At 38.1% G+C, this 16516-nt stretch overlaps 1 protein-coding gene across 1 annotated transcript in view; it reads left to right on the top strand.

Moving 5' to 3' along the window:
• ARHGAP42 (Rho GTPase activating protein 42) overlaps positions 1-16516 on the top strand; it is a gene marked incomplete at its 3' end in the record, with an annotated part of 136672 nt that overhangs the window by 69436 nt on the left and 50720 nt on the right. The window contains exon 4 of the mRNA XM_084226694.1: positions 4782-4853. Within this exon, the coding sequence (XP_084082820.1) occupies positions 4782-4853 (72 nt within the window). The remainder of the gene's footprint in view (positions 1-4781; positions 4854-16516) is intronic.

The following is a 16516-nucleotide window of genomic DNA, read 5'->3' as shown; positions in this document are numbered from 1 at the left end:
AGATGAGTTCTATTTACCATGTGCTAATGTGGTCATTCTGTGCTGCCATGAAAACTAGTCATAGCAGATTTTGGAACAAAAAAATGTTTTTCCAAGAAACATTATATAAACACAAAAGTTTTTCATAGCTAAATTGTTTTGCTATCGTTCTGATAAGTTTAATATAATTCTTTTACTGCAAATGTTCCTCACTTGAATTGTTGCTGTCTTCTTCTAACAACTGATAAATCTGTTAACTCCATTCTTTCTGTGACTTACCTAGTCCTTATCCCTACAAATGAAAATACAAAGCTCAAAAGGTATTGACTGTCCTTGTTGCTGCAGTTCAGCCCTGTAGACACTAAGGTGATGATAAAAGCCTCTAAAACAATTCAGGGCTTAAATTTTCTGTATTGTTAGTATTTAAAAATTAATTAGCAGCAGCGTAGATGTTTTTTAGGTTAATTTCTGTTTATATTCCCTGGTTCTACCAAAGTAGAATTACAGATTGCATTGGGTTGGAAGGGACCTTAAAGGTCATCCAACTCCAACTCTCTACCATGGGCAGGAGCACCTTCCACTAGACCAAGCTGCTCAAATCCCCATCCAGCCTGGCTTGAACACTTCCAAGGATGGGACATCCACAACTTCTTGGGGCAACCTGTGCCAGTGCCTCAACATCCTCATAATAAAGGATTTCCTTCTAATATCTAATCTAAACCTGCTCTCTTTCCATGTAAATCTATATCTACAATCTTCTAGTTTAAGTAAAAGAAGAAGAATGCTGCATGTACAGGCTGTATATTGTTCACTCTTCTAAATTCAGAAAAATAATTAGAAAACTCATTCAAAACATTAATGTTGACTTGAATTTAAGAAAATCTAGAAATGGAAATGTTCAGATATGTTTACAAGAAATTTATTCTTCCCTAACACTGTATAATAATTATGATTCTCTTAATGGTCTTCATTCTAATAATTGAAAGTTTTATTAAAAAAAGAAAAGTTTAAAAAATTTCTAGCCCAGTATGTCTTCAATGTATAAATGTGGAGTTTCTCTCTATACCTGCAATCTGGGAAAATCACAGTTTAATCTCAGTATTGGTGCATAAATTAAATTTCACAGCTAAATCCTGGAGGTAGAGAGGGTGGGTTGGAGAAGTGGATGATCATGAATCAGAAAAGACAACTTAAGTGGCTTCACCATGTTGTCTCAAAGGCAGCCACAGTATATTGAATGTTGCAGTCATGCAAATAATGACCAACCACAGAAGTTGTCAAACTGCCTTAGAAAAAATATTTTTAATTTTAAAATGCTTCTTTTTCAAATATATTTTGCAACCTCTGGGTGGTTTTAGTGGTACTTATTTCAATGGTGATTTTATCAACAAGTAGACTTAACTAGAACTAAGTGAAATTATATACACCAAAGATAAAAATCTGAACAAGCTTTTTTAGTTTAGAAGAATCTGTTTCTTTATTACTGTATCTAATATAGCTCTCTCAAATGTCAAAGTAATATTCTTGTATTATGTCTCCTAATACTTGTCTAGCATCTTAATTAAAAAAAGACTGATGAACTGTCAGTAAATTAAATTGTGGTATTCTTTTTCTTTTCTTTTTCTGGAGAAGGACCATTGCTTTTGCCAAACAAGAGAAACAATCACATAATTTGATTGCCACATATTAACCATGCTGAGCACTGAAACTGTGTCACATTCAATAACTATTAGATAAACAAAATGTAACTTCTCTAAAGGTGTGAGTAATCTGAATAAGCATGGAAGGGTGAGATCCATATTTTAGACACAACATGGATTTCTGAAGTTGCTGTTTACAAAAACTGTTACAGTCTTTTTGACATTATTTGCCTGTTCCAAATGTTCCTGATTTCAACCTAGCGCAATAACTGAGTGGGAGAGGGATTATCATCTTGGCAGGAAAAGATACTCTATTAGGACCACACAGTGACATTATCTAAAGCAATCAGATTTCCATAGAAATGATTGTGGGAGTATTGGATTGCTACTTTAAGGGGACGTGGAAGAATGGGGAGGAGGGGCTGTATGCAGATTTATAACCCTTAAGAAAGAAACTGTGAGGTAGTAGCAGTGATAGTAATTGACAAAGAAAAGAAATTAATAAGTGAATATGTAAGGCAAAAGTTCTTCTTTCTCTATAATTTTCAGATTCCAAAAGCAAGGCCCAACCTGGTAGAAATTGATGGAAGTCTTTACACAGTGCAGCATTCTGCATCCTGTGATAGTGGCTGTTGAAATGCATCTGCTGGGATTTTCTTAGGTCCTTTGCTGCCAATTCTCCCTCCCCGAAACCAAAGCCTATTTCTTGCCTAGAACCTAATTTTGCTGGGAGATGAATTGTCACAACAGGGCTCTTGCCAGTAGAATCTTTCAGTCTAGGGATGAATTTGCAGTGTGTTCTGTTGATGTGGCTTAGCAGATATATTCAGAGGCACAGACCCTGTCTAGATGAAAGCCTGGCAATGCCTGTCCATTCCCACTTCATGTATAACTGTGGGAGTATAACACTGTGGTTCAGCTCAGCAAAGCCACTTACTTCTCAGGCAAATCCTCTCAGTTCTGTATGCTTCCTATATGTATGTTCTTCCATGGTGTTTGAAGCAGGACTCTCTGTTTCTAAGATAAGTATCTTATCATTTGCTTTGCAGCATCTTTGAATGAGATGGGTAGGAGTTGTGTTTCAGTCACTTTAATGCTGCCAAGAGGACAATATGTGCAGTGAGGTGTCCTGGTGTGGCATGGAGGCTGCATGACCATGGTAGCACTGAGCCACGGGAGGGGCCATTCAGCTCCACATGGGGTTCATCTGACAGGCAATGACTAGCAACAAGGCTAGTAGTGATTGCTGGTATCAGAAGTAACTACTCAATAATATATATCTGTCTCCCTTAATTGAACAGTGACATATTTAGCAATGAATCTAAAGGGCAGAGAAAAACTTTGTTTGGAAATGAAAAAAAAAAAAAAAGCATCCACATTTCCACACTAGTGACTTCAGCCGTCATTTGTGGTTTCTGTATGTGTTGCTAAAAGCCATGTACATGCTCTGTAAGCTATCAAGACTTCCAGCTGCTGCTTCAGGCATATGCACTGAAATTTTTCTTGGTAGTAGGAAGTCATTTAAGTTTTGCACTGCTGTTAATCTGCTTTAGTGATCCTTGGGATTGAAATTATCTTTGCTAAATGCATGCACTTTGCCTTGTAAAAAGTGTGGAGTCCCAGTTAGATTGCTGGATGACAGCTAAAAATCTATATATTATTGGGAAGTATCTGCTTGGAGAGTAAGGTAGTGTTGTAGTCTGGTCCAGTGGAACTGATGGAAGATGTTGAATGCAATGAAAACATTCCTCCTCATCCTCTGTGCCTTATTTTTGTTTTTAAATGTAGCACATTTTGATCATGGTATCACTGAGCATTCCAGTGTTGCCATTGCTGTCTTGGGCTTCACTTCATAAGGATGTCAAAGAGAGTCTCAGCTTCTCCTAAAACTTTGCCCTGCTAAGAGATGTGGTGATTCTGTGGTCTTTTGAAGTGTAATGTTAGGTTTGGGAAGAAAGAAAGTATGTTTGTATTTCAATGGGTTTATTCTATATGTTTTTTATTATAGCCTTTTGGGAAGTTTTTGTGCTCAACTGACAATGTGCTCAACTTATCAATTACTGTTATGGAAGAACCACAAGAACCGTATTCATTCACATTTGGCTTAGGTACATGTTAGCTTTGCCCAGACTGCTAAACCTGCCAAAGCCCAAATTATGAGTGATGGTAAAGACTGTACTGGTGAGGAGAAAAAAAGCTATTTGTGCAGAAAACCCAGAGTTTTGCCTGTAGTCAGTATAATAGAATATTATAATGTGTTTTATTGTACATTATTTCTGATATGTTGACAGGTTTTATTTTCTCTGATTTTCATCAGCAAAGTCAATTTAATTGGTAATTCTTCCTGTACCTAAAAGGCACATGGGGAAATTATACTTCCTTTCCTTGGAGAGTGGCACGATGGCTTCGCTGCCATTTGTATTCTGCTGCTTGTATGTTTCCAGTCCCAAATGACTACAGACTGCTTTGGGTGATTGCTGCTGGGAATGGGTTTCAGGGAGGAGTTCCCAGGACTGGATTTACACTAAATAAACAAAGGCCAGAGGGGAAAACTGTGTTTCATTAAGAACTCTGGTTTAAGTTAAAGGGATAAAAATAGCTGCAGGAAAACTAGAAAAGGGAAGGAACCCAATCTAGAGTATTTCTTTTAAGTACCCATATATCTTTTTAGAGTTCTCTGCCTCACTGTCTTCTGCTCAGTGTACCTAGGTCTATAATCCAAAGAGATAGCTGAAAAGATTCAGCTGTCAAAGTTTCAGATTCCGTAAACACAGACTTTTTTAGTCAGTGCTGTCAGTATTCACGTGTTTTTCTTTGTTCTGCCAAAATATATTCCTGAAAGTTTTTTGTTTTCTATTCTGGTTTTAGGGAAGATGCAAGACATGAAAGTAAAGCACCAGAAAACCTTCTGCATATTGGAGAGAAAATCACTGCATCTTCCATTAAAATTCCCTTAGTTATTCATTAAAATGTTCTGTAGTAGACTAGTGTACATGTGTGTTGTATGCTTTGTGTAAAGAAAACAAAATAACTTGCCTTCTGCTCTTACCAGAATGTTTCGGACATGCATTTTTCAGTCTTGCACATTGGCAGAGTTGCAGTGACTCCACTTTCTGCAAATACTCTGTATTAAGAAGATATCCTTTATGTTTAACATTGCAGATCCAGAATGCTAATGATGTGCTAATAGCACCGCTGGAGAAGTTTCGAAAAGAGCAAATAGGAGCAGCAAAAGTAAGTGGCTGGGGTTGTTTTTCATTTCATGTTTATTTGAGTTTATCAGTGTGTTTTGAAGGCTGGACTGAAAACAAGCATTTTGTATTCAAACAGACTTGATGCCATCCTCATTAATATGTTAGTAAATTATACTAAATTCTTTGCTTCAGAGGAGGAGACAATTTAGAAATGGAGCTTAAAGACTGATAATGTGCATAGAAGTCAGCTCTTGCTACTGTTGCACATTCCTACCATCTGGCATTGTGTTCATCTTCTGATGTGTGCATTTACATTATGCTGCGTCTTGGGTTAACCCAGAACCATAGGGAGGATTCAAACAGCTGCTGTGAGTCCCTCAAACAGACATTGTATAAAGACAGAAGACAGTTTCAGCATGATCTCTGCCTCTGCTTTCCCTCTCCTCTTTACATGGCTGATGCACTGCAATAGTTCATGTTCGTTTTGCCAGAGTATTCATCTTAATATTCTTCAGGAATTTTCCTATGGTGAAAGTGCTCCAGTTGGTAATTTTATCTGGTTCTTTGGTGTTAAGTGTTATATCTGTGTGAGAGAGGCAATGCAGGTTGTCTATACCAGGGTTCACTAGTCAGCTCAGAAAATCAGATACACTGAGGAAAATTATGTTGGAATTAACTGTTAGTGTAGAAGAACTGTTTTCAGTCTGATCCTGAATTTTTGAGTCAAGTCAGCATCAGTGTCTGCATCACTGCAGTCTCTGGACTATGCATGGAGGCTGTGGTAGTCAATTAGAGGTTATGGTTCTTCTGTCTGCATAAATACACTAGTTCTGAAGCATTTTGCATCTTATATTAGTGCTCATAAAAATTTCTGGGAAACATTCCATTTGTAAGGTTAAATGGGTACAAAAAAAGCTCTCTGATGTTGCAGGTGAGGTTGTGCTTGTGCTGTAGTCAGAGAAACTCAGAAGACGAACAGAGCTATTGGAAAGAGACACCAAAGGTTTATACTTCTTGTACGGCTATTGTGAATGTGTAGCAAACACATGGGGCTGCTTCCGCACAGGAACTAAGTAGATGTTTGTGAAGAATGTGTACTGCGAACTTGAGGTCAGATTTCTCTGAAGTGGGTGTTCTTTACCCTTTCACTTGATATTTTTTTGTGTACAACAACATTCTTCTCTTGTCCCACCCCTAAGCTGCTGTGAGATGCAGGACTGGGAGATTATTTACCATGATGCATGAATCAGAACTTAATCCCAGCACAAAATTATTTTTAGTTTTCAGTAGGCTTTAGTAGTGTCATACAGTTCTTTGTAGTAGTGTTTCATTTCCTATTCTCATAGTTTAAGGGATATCATGCTTCAGAGCGCTCTCTTTGAAAGCTCAACCCACCATACTACTGACAGAGACAATCCATAGGTGGTTCACAGGACTCTCTGCAGAACTCCCTACAGCACTCAGGTTTCCTTTGAATAAATATATCACTCAGTAAATGTCAACACATGCATAATGATCTAATTGAAGATGACTCCTTTGTTTTTTGTATCATCAAGAATATTAGAGGCAGGGCACTACAGGACAGGTTGAGTCCTCTCTGTTCAGTATATCACAATGGCTTGTTTCTTTTCCATATTTCTTCCATGTAAAATATGAGCATCTGCTCCTCTTAGAGTTGTTTTGACTTGTCTGTGGTCATACTACACTGTACAGAATGAGTTCAGGAGGGAGCCTGGCTCAGCTAACTCATATTCCAGTATCTAATGCACTTTATTATGTAGTGCTGTGTGTTTTGGAGAGTCCAGGATACTTGGCTTGACACATGGATACCCTAAAGAGAGCTCTCCCAGGTCATTGTTTTATAAAATGTCAAACAAACATATTTTCTAACACTGCACATGGAGTTCAACTGCCAAACTCAGAAATGAGAGATTCAGAAAGCCGTCATAACCAAGTGTGATACATTTGCCTTTGAATTGATTTTTATCAGTGGAAGCAATTACAGTTGGCCTTTAACTAAATGGTATCAACACAAACAAGTCAGAGCTTAATTACATTCAGTATTGTTTTTCTAGTAATTACAAAACAGCGGTGTATGATCTAGGAATAATGAGACCCATATGAAGTAGAGTAGAAATTTGGGCTTTGTGAAACCCATTATTGGTAAAGTGGAAAACATGGTCAGATTGCTTACCCTACTTCTGTTCACTGGGATCAGCCCTTGAGCATTTATGAGCTCTTATAAATATAGGATGAGTTGAGCTTGCTGGTTATTTATCTGCAGTTAAGGAAGGTTTGCACAGAGATTTGGCTCTTTGAACTCCTCTGGGATGATCTGTGCTGATAGTCAAACAGAAGATATAGATATTTTCTTGTTGTTTGGATTTTAGCAGCAAGTTTCACAGAACACTGAGAATGTTACTTTTTATTTGTGGTATTTTCTAGACGTATAAGTTGAGTGGACCTTACTGGGTCCACAGCAGGTGTGAGCTGGTTTTTTTTCCCTGTAGTGTTAGTCTAAAACAGTGTGTAGAATGGTGTTTGTACCAAATCCAAACTTGCTTCTGTTTTTCTGTCATCCCTCTCCTGCCCAAAACCCCAAATCATTTCTGTGTACATGCTGCTCTCTGAAGAGAAACCAGAGATGTCCCAGTTGATTAGAAGCTGGAAAAAGTTGCCCCAGTTTTGAAGTGCAAGAAGGAGGGCCCTAGAAAACACAGGCCTGTTAGTCTGACTTCACTGCCTGGTACAGTTATGGAGAAGATTATTCTGGGAGGTATTGAAAAACACCTGAAAGACAGCGCAGTCATTGGTGACAGCCAGCATGGCTTCACTGGGGGAAAGTCCTGCTTGTCACACCTGATTTCCTTTAATGACAAGTTAACCTACCTAGCTGACCGAGGGAAGCCAACTGATGTAATCTTTCCATGTCACAGCATCCTTCTGGACAAAATGTCCAGCATTCAGCTGAATAAACACATCATGCTGTGGGTGAGAATTGGCTCATGGGTCAGGCACCAAGGGTTTTAATGAGTGGGGTGGCATCAGACTGGTGACCTGTCACCAGTGGGGTTCCATAGGGTTCCATCCCCTGCCCTGTGCTCTTCAACATCTTCATAAATGATTTGGACACAGGACTGGAAGGGATAGTAGGCAAGTTTGCAGATGATGCAAAACTGGGAGCAGCTGTTAACTCCCTCAGACACAGGGAGGACCTGCAGAGAGACCTTGGCAGATTAGAGGACTGTACAGTCACCAACCAGATGAAATCCAACTGGGAAAACTGCTGGATTCTGCACGTGGGATGGTTCAACCTTGGGTGTACAGAGAGACTGGGGAATGAGATGCTGCAGAGTGCAGTGCTGCAGAGAGGGACCTGGGGGTCCTGGTCTGTGACAAGTTGAACATGAGCCAGCAGTGCCCTGGCAGCCAGGAGGGCCAACCCTGTCCTGGGGACATCAGGCACAGCATGGCCAGCTGGGCAAGGGAGGGGATTGTCCTGCTCTGCTCTGCTCTGGGGTGGGCTCACCTCCAGGGCTGGGGGCAGTTCTGGGTGCCACCAAATAAGACAGGAAGCTATTAGAGAGTGTTCAAAGAAAGGCTATGAATGTGGTGAAGGGTCTGGAAAGGAAGTCATACAAGGAAACACTGAGATCTCTTGCTCTGTTCAGCCTGGAGAAGAGGAAACAGGGAAGACTTCATTGCAGTCTGCAGCTTCATCATGAGGGGAAGCAGAGGGGCAGGCATTGATCTCTTCTCTGTAGTGACCAGTGACAGAACACAAGGGAACGGTCTGAAGCTGAATCAGGGGAGGTTTAGATTGGCTGTTTAAAAAAGGTTTCACTAGAGGGTGGTTGGGCACTGGAACAGGCTCCCCAGGGAAATAGTCCCAGCAGCAGCCTGTCTGAGATCAAGAAGCATTTGGACAATGCTCTTGGGCACATGGTGTAACTCTTGGGGATGGTCTTGCACAGGGCTGGACTTGATGATCCTTTTGAGTCCCTTCCAACTTAGCATATTCTGTGATTGTGTGATTCTGTGAATGGTGCAAACTCCACAGGATAGTAATAGTAATGTGATAGTAATGGAAATGTGATAGTAATGTTACATTTCTAGAGCTGTCACTTCACAATTAATTTGCATCATAATATCTTACGGACAAACATTTAAAGGGATTGGGTATAGAAGCACAAGATTGGTATGCCTTTAGCATTGGCAATGTTAGCAGTAAGTAGAGATCCAAGCAGCTGTGGGGTGTTGGATTCTGCCTTCTAATCGGACTTTGACATTATATATTTTAGTACCCTGTTAAGCTGTGTTTCCAAATTTTGTGGAAGAAAAATATTATTAGATAGTTATGTTACCAATATACAAAACAGGAAACTATATTAGGTACTACTGTCAGATTTTACAGGGGGTGAAGATTATGTGAGAGAGCACTTAAAAGTGATTTCTGGGCTTTTTTTCTTTTTTTTATAAAACACCAGATAAAATTCAGTTGCAGATAAAACAAGCAAACCCCACCCTCCAAAGGGAAAAAAGGGGAAAATGTTATAAATTATGAGAATCACCATTTAATTTCAGTAATAAATAAGTTCACAAGATTTTTTGCTACCATGATGAATATCCTATAGATGTTTTTAATATAGAGAATGAGGATATTTAATTTTTTCTTCAAAACTACAATGAGTTTAAGCAAAAATATGGTCACAGAAATCAAAAAGAATATGTAGGATGGAATATATCCTGTTGATGTTACAAAGCTATATTTTAAATACAAGGACCGTATAAACCCAAGAGTGCAAAGTTCAAGTGTTTTTGGAATAACACAAGAATAAGACCAATTCTTCACATGCACTTCAAAAACCTGAAGGTACCCAACAAATTTGAGAAACATTCCCCATAAAACATTAGTGTTTGTAATCTAACCAGCAATATACAAATCTACATCACTTGCTCTTCTTGATTTATATTACTTGCTCTTCTGTTTTTATTGCACATATTTCAGTTATTCCTTTTCTGTACACACTCAGTTTAAATAAAGCTGAGTTCTCTCCAGAGACTACACAAACCCAGCTTTTCATTGGACAGCCTGTTGATTTACTCCATCTGAGTTTAAAAAAATGACCTCTCCAATTATTGTAGCAAGGCGAGCAGAAGCCGGGTGAGGTAACTGGTAAAGGATTCCAGGCACGAAGCCTTTTGCCTTATTTGGTCAATGTGGTTTGCGAGGCCCCAGCTGGTAACTCTGGTGAGCTCATTGTGTGATGTGTTATGGACAATAAAGCCAAACCTTCCTCTTTCTTTTTATCCATTGAGTACAGTATTTGGCAATATTTGTTCCAATGTTCATTGACCTTTAATACAACTTAAATCAGATCAAAGACAACAGAAGCAATTTTGGTTTTAAGACTTAAAAGGAGAGTTTTGTTTCCTCCTTACAATTCCATCTGTTTGTTTCATAAAATAATTTGTTTTGGCCAGGAGGATTAGTTTTTATCATTATTTAATTTCATTCATTTATTCAAAGCAGTGAATTCCTTTCTACTTGGGAAACAAATCCATATTCACTGCTGGGATTAATTTTCCTGCATCTTTGCTCACATCTATCATCACATGTAGGCATGCAGGAGGTAGCACGTTCTCTCTGTGTTTAATTTGGATTGTCTAGAAATTGAGGAGCGTGAAACAAACAAAATCCCCCATTTTTTAGGGTCTGTCAGAAAGCTGTCAAAGCAGCGTTTTAGATAAGTATCTAAGATGGTTAGAAATACCAGAATGCCCATTTGGTGAATCAGTTTCCTCAGTATCTGACCAAATGATGGCACTTGTTGTCCTTTAACTGAGAAAAATGAGTGACCTTGCTGTAGCAGGTACAGCAGGAGGTGTTTCATTACAAGCAGTGTCTGTCACTCAAGGTTTGGTATTTGCATCCACCAGATTTGGTTGTTTTAATGTCAGTCTGAACCATGGAGGGAGGGGGCCAGGAGAAGGAAGCACAAAGAGAGGACAGGCAAGGGGAATTATTGACGGCCAAATGTTTTGAGTTAAAATGCAACAGTTTCTAAAAAAGGGTTAGTACCAGTTACCGGATATCTTTTTAGATAACTTCTTCTGTAGGCAAGGAAATACAGGGGATCAAACCTATTTCGATTTCAACCAGGCTTTTATAACATTCTACATGGGTCAATGTAGTGTAGTTTAGATGGGGCTTAGTATGAGAAACGCAGCCTGTCAGAGGAACTAGCTCGTGGGAAGACAGCAGTGAGTTTTGTTTATGGGAGGGACTGTCTGGTTAGAGAGATGTCACCAGTTAGGGTGCAATGGGGCAATTTGAGATCAGTCTGTTGTTTAATTTTTGGTAATGACCAGGTAAAATAAGCTGATGGTATTGCCGTAGACTGCTGAGATAGAGGAGGAGGGCTGGAGGGTTGGGGATAGAGTGTAAGAATAAATAATTGAGCATGAGGAGCTGAGGCTACTCAATGGTCATGAGACAGCTGCATACCAAAATATCTGCTGTACTGGTAAATAACTCATGGTCATCTCTTTAGGTATAATAGGTTAATAGGCATCTATCTCTGGTAGATAGAGAAGCACAAATTTTCTCTAGCTTTTTGTTTACTTACATAAATCCTCAAGTTTTGGTTAATGTTTCTGAACTGTGAAAGTTGTGAATTGCACTAGTAAATACATTTCATTCCAAGATTTTGGTCCTAGAACACTTTCATTTGAGAAATAATCCCATATATGTTGTCTAATGTTGTCTAATCTGATATTTTACTTAAACTAGCAAATGCAAGAAATGAGAAATCAGCACTTGCATTTAATGAAAATTTATAATATTAAATTATTTTTTAAATAGATCAGATGTATTTTCCTTATTTATTCAAATAAATGTAGGGAAATATCAAGCAGTGAAAGACTTATTTTTGCCACAAACATAATTGTGATGCCGGTATTATTAGCCATTGCTTCTTCTACACTTGTATATGTGAAATATTTGGGAAGTTTCAAAAACAGTGATGAAGAGGCCTCTATGCATGCATTTCATCTAAGCAAGTCTTACTTTCTCCTGTGCACAGCCAAACTATTAAACTGGAAGACAACACTGGCTGAGCACCTGGACCCAGAGTATTTTTGAAGTGACTGTTCTTCTTGGACAGCTCATGCAAATGAAACAAAATTATTTTTTCATTGCAGTGTGCTTCAATTCAGCTACTGTTTCATTCAAAGTTGACAAGCTTTTAGGAAGTTAACAGAAAAACAAACAAAAGAAAGACAACAAGGCAATTTCACTTTTAGTGTATTCTTTTAAAAGATGAGAGTGAAAACTCAAATCTCATAACTATAAGTTGTGGACACAGTGATTAAAAACTGTTGGTTCAGTGTGTTAACTGCAGGTATTTGGGAGGAAAACAGTTAATGTTATGTGCATAATCAGTTTTAATAAATTCTGTTAAATGCAGCCTCTCTGTTATAAGTGAGTGTGATTAACTGGCTCACTGACTAAAATCAGTTTCTGAAGCTTCGTTTTTTCTGCAGTTTAATAAGATTCTAATTTGCATCATAAAGAAAACAGATATAAATTAAGGATAAATAAATTAGTCCCCTGTAGTAAATTGGAAAATAATTTACTATTCTGCCATAACATTTAAGAATTAAGGTTCAGAATAAATGTGTAAATTGGTGGAATTGTTTAAGTAAGCATGCAGTGTACCTTTCTTAGCAAAAAGAACCATTTGTTATTTAAAAATCTACAGCTAGTAAAACAAAAAAAATTAAAACTTAGGTAGTGGTAGCCTTTTTACTGAAAAAGGACAAAAGAATATAAAAACACAAGAAAACTTTGACATCTAATTAAATAAAGGCTTTTTTGTCTTGCTAATCTGCTGCAGCCTACTGTGTTACAGGAAAGACTCAGGAAGGTTGCATCCTAACCCTGCACGGGTGCTAGAATCCTACTGGACTCCTGAGCTGTGATCAACAGTATGAACAAGGACATTGACCTTCGAAATGAATTTCCAGCTCCCAGGGGAACTAAACTTCTTAGTGAGTGTGTGAGGGCATGGAGGATTTGGCAAACAGGGTGCAGTAGCTCTACTCACCTGTTAAGTTCTTTCTAGCTTTGCTCTTGGCCGCAGCGTGGACGGGATCACGTTCCCACACCTGAAAAACAGGTCTCAAGGTTGTTGATGAGATTTTAAAAGTCTCAAGAAGGATTTAAGAGAAATACAGGAAGTGGCCAATTGCCCAGGCACAGAGCAGGACAGGACTTAAAAAAGCAGTTTGGTATTCTGCTCCCTGCACAAGGTGTCAGTCTTTATTCACCAGCTCAAAGGCACCTACTCCCCTGCTCTTCCTTCCCTTGTTCAAAATTAGACTCTGTCCTGAGTTTCAGCATCCTTTATCAAGCCAAATTCATTATGTTTTGACAAAGGCAGCTGCCTTCTCTTAGCCTACAGGGATTACTTCAGAATTGTGCTTGTGGGTGTTGTATAGTGCCACAGCTGTACTGAACTTTTAATGCTTAAGTCATGAGGTACTGCACTGAAATGCTTAAGTCATGAGGTCTTATACATGGGTATGAATTCATCTGTTAATCTTACTCTGTTGCATGTTGGGGTTTTTCTTTACCAGTTTGGGGAAAAATTAAGGTCTCTTTCTGCATTGCTTCCCTTTATTTCATGGTGTCGTTAACAGCATAAAAATAGTTACTGTTATAGTTACAGTTTGGGCATTGTTTGGACATTTTTCAGATGATGTGGGGGTTCTATGGGTCTTTATGCCATACAAATGGTGGAGTTGCCTTTTTCCATTCTGGATAGATCAGCTGTATCACCATAGATCTCCCTTTATCCAGTATCTTGTTCTGTCTATGCAGCAGATTCTGCAGGGGCCTGGGAATATACAAATTTGAATCTCCTACTAATATAGCAACTTTGCTTTTGGTAAAGCAAACTCTGAAATAGCTCTATTCCAAAGTGAAGTGGATGATTGTATCTGGGAAGTATCCTTTCTGTGTTGTAACAAAAATGGACATCATTACTTTAAACTTTATTGTGTCTTGGTAGATATGGGAGCATCAAGATCTCTCCACCAAATAAAGCAGTTTTGTTATTTCAGAACCTGTCAGTAGCTACCACAGAACCATTTGTTCCTGTGGAGTTTGCCAAGAAGGGGTGGTCTCAGATTCTTGTCTTGATGAGAAGATTAAACACCCACCCCCAAGAAGTAATCTGAGAGCACTCGGTGAGCTTAACAACGCCACTGGGGAGGCTTAACTTTTCACCCCAAAGTGATAGTTTGTGTTCTTTTATCAGTGTTGTAAAAGGGACTCTGAAAATAGATGCTTTCAAAACAAAACAAAACAAAATCACTTCTGACATTGACCTCAGACTGTTTCCTTTTTTTTTTTCCCCAAAATATCTGTAAACAGCACAGTTTCCAGTTTTGTGTATTAATCTAAAAAATTTCTCAAAGCTCTCCTCAAGTTCTTCCTCAGGTCAGCGCTGCAGTCCTGTTGCGATGACGTCGGAGTGCGGTGCTGAATGTTCTGCTGGCACACTGGGATCAGTGATGTTGGCTGATAGGTTGGCATAGATGGGAGATTCCCAAAGAGTGTTTAAAAAAAGAAATTGCTAGTTAAGAAAGAGATATTTTTATCTGCAGCTTTTGAAATAAAGCAGTAAGTATGTGAAGTTTTAAGCTGGTCTGTTGGAATGGCTTTATTTGAATGACATTATGTTCTTTGCAGCTTTTTCTTTATCTTTGCTCTCAGTGCACAAAGCAAACATGTTGCTAACTATGCAGATGAAGTGGCCTCTTCAGAGCTCCTAAAGAGCGTGGGTAACTTTGTTTTTGAAAACATTTAAAGTCACAAGCTTTTGTACGGGAACAAAACTCTTCCTGTTATGATAAAATATTTTAAACTTCAGAAAGCTATTCTAAACCTGATGCAGAGAAAAGTAAGTCCATTTCTGATGTTCTAGGGGCCTTCTTCATATTATTTAAGCAGTAACTTGATAATATCCTAAGTAAGCTATTCCAGCAAAAATACTTCATATTTAGTAGACAGTAAAGCAATAAAATGAGATTACGTGTGTAGACTTACCAGTCCTGCTGTTTGGGCAGGAATTTAGCAGATTCCCAGACATAGAGCAGATACCCCTGGAATCAGCAAATGCCAAATAAACTCAAGACAGCTCTGCAGTTGAATAACAGAGAGTCTAATATGTCCTGCTTTGTGACCTGACAGTACTGGCAGGTTTGCATGTATTTTCACAGCAATGCTGGGAACTTCTAATTTTTTTGTTTCCATTTCAAGAGAAAATTTTTTGGAGAAAAACAAGTGACATCCTACAAACACATTTTCTCATCCTATAGTATCTGCTTTTTAATTTGAAAACATCTGATGGAATTACATAGGGAATTATTAGGAAATAGATTCTCCTCTTCCAGGATACACCTTTGAAAGTACCTGATACTTGGATATCTAAAGGCATTACAGAGGGAAAAAAACATTTTCATCAGAAGTTTATGAACCTGAAAGTAAATTATCTCTTGCAAGGTTATTCACTATTTTACACAGATGTGAACTCCAGTTAAACTTAAATTAGTTTTGGCTTGTTTCAAGTATATTTCAGTTTTATGTATTCCTTACCTGATTTTAATTGAGGTTCTTTTTATAACTGCCAGTTTCTAATATCTGTCTTCATAGCTTTAATGCTGCTAAACAGTCTTGTATTCCCAGTTTATTGCCTTGTTATACTTCATAGTTGCAATATGTTCTTTTTATTATAATTATTTGTGTCTTCTACTATATTGTTTTCTGGATCATCATGGTTTGCATATGGTTGTTCTTTTTTAGTAAAGAATTGGTTTTAAGATTTATAGTCATTTGGACATTTAATTTTCTACATGATGCATTCTGCTTCAATTTGGATGTGTTTTCACTAGCAGTTATGAGTAACATAAGACATAATTTATGACTATATTAACCCTATTTTATGTCGATCAACAAGGATTTCTTTATGAAATATGGTACAAATTTGCTTCACTTCATATTACTTGCTAATGATACATAAACCATGTCCTTTCCTTTTTGACTTTCTTATGGATTTGGAGAAACCCTATAGCCTAACAATACATTAAATTCTGTTTTGGAGGAGTAAGAGAAGGGAAAGACTTTTATATTACCTTTTCACTTTTTCTTCTGGAAAAAAAGACTTGTCTTTCAGACGTCTTTCAATCTGATCTTGAACCCTTAGCATTCACATAACAAATCAAAATTTCTACCAAAAGAAATTCTTCCTATCCAGACATCTGTTAAAATGCACACTGTGGTCTCAGATGCCAATGATAATTTCAATATCAGCAAAACTAACCAAAACCCAGCATCTCACCAACTACTTCCATGAGAATGCTCAACAAAACCTTGGGCAACATAAAATGGAAGGTGAATTTACTTTTTATCTCCTCAAAGGAGGAGTTGTGAAACTCTGAGATTTTACATTTTACAAGAAGTCCATAGGATTTTAGCTCAAATCAGTCTTTCCAAAACTAAGTTTAGTTTATTTTCTAGGCTACTGTTCCATTTTTGTTTGTCCTGCTGGTTATTAAGACGTGGTCCCCAGACTTACATCTCCAAACAAAATCCCACTAACTTTGCAGAAATACAATTTGAATTTTTGCTTTGGAGGT

The sequence above is a fragment of the Fringilla coelebs genome, assembly GCF_963513975.1.
Source record: "Fringilla coelebs genome assembly, chromosome: 2".
Lineage (NCBI taxonomy): Eukaryota > Metazoa > Chordata > Aves > Passeriformes > Fringillidae > Fringilla > Fringilla coelebs.
Note: the sequence above shows the minus strand (reverse complement) of the source record. Positions and strands in the feature narration are given on the sequence as shown.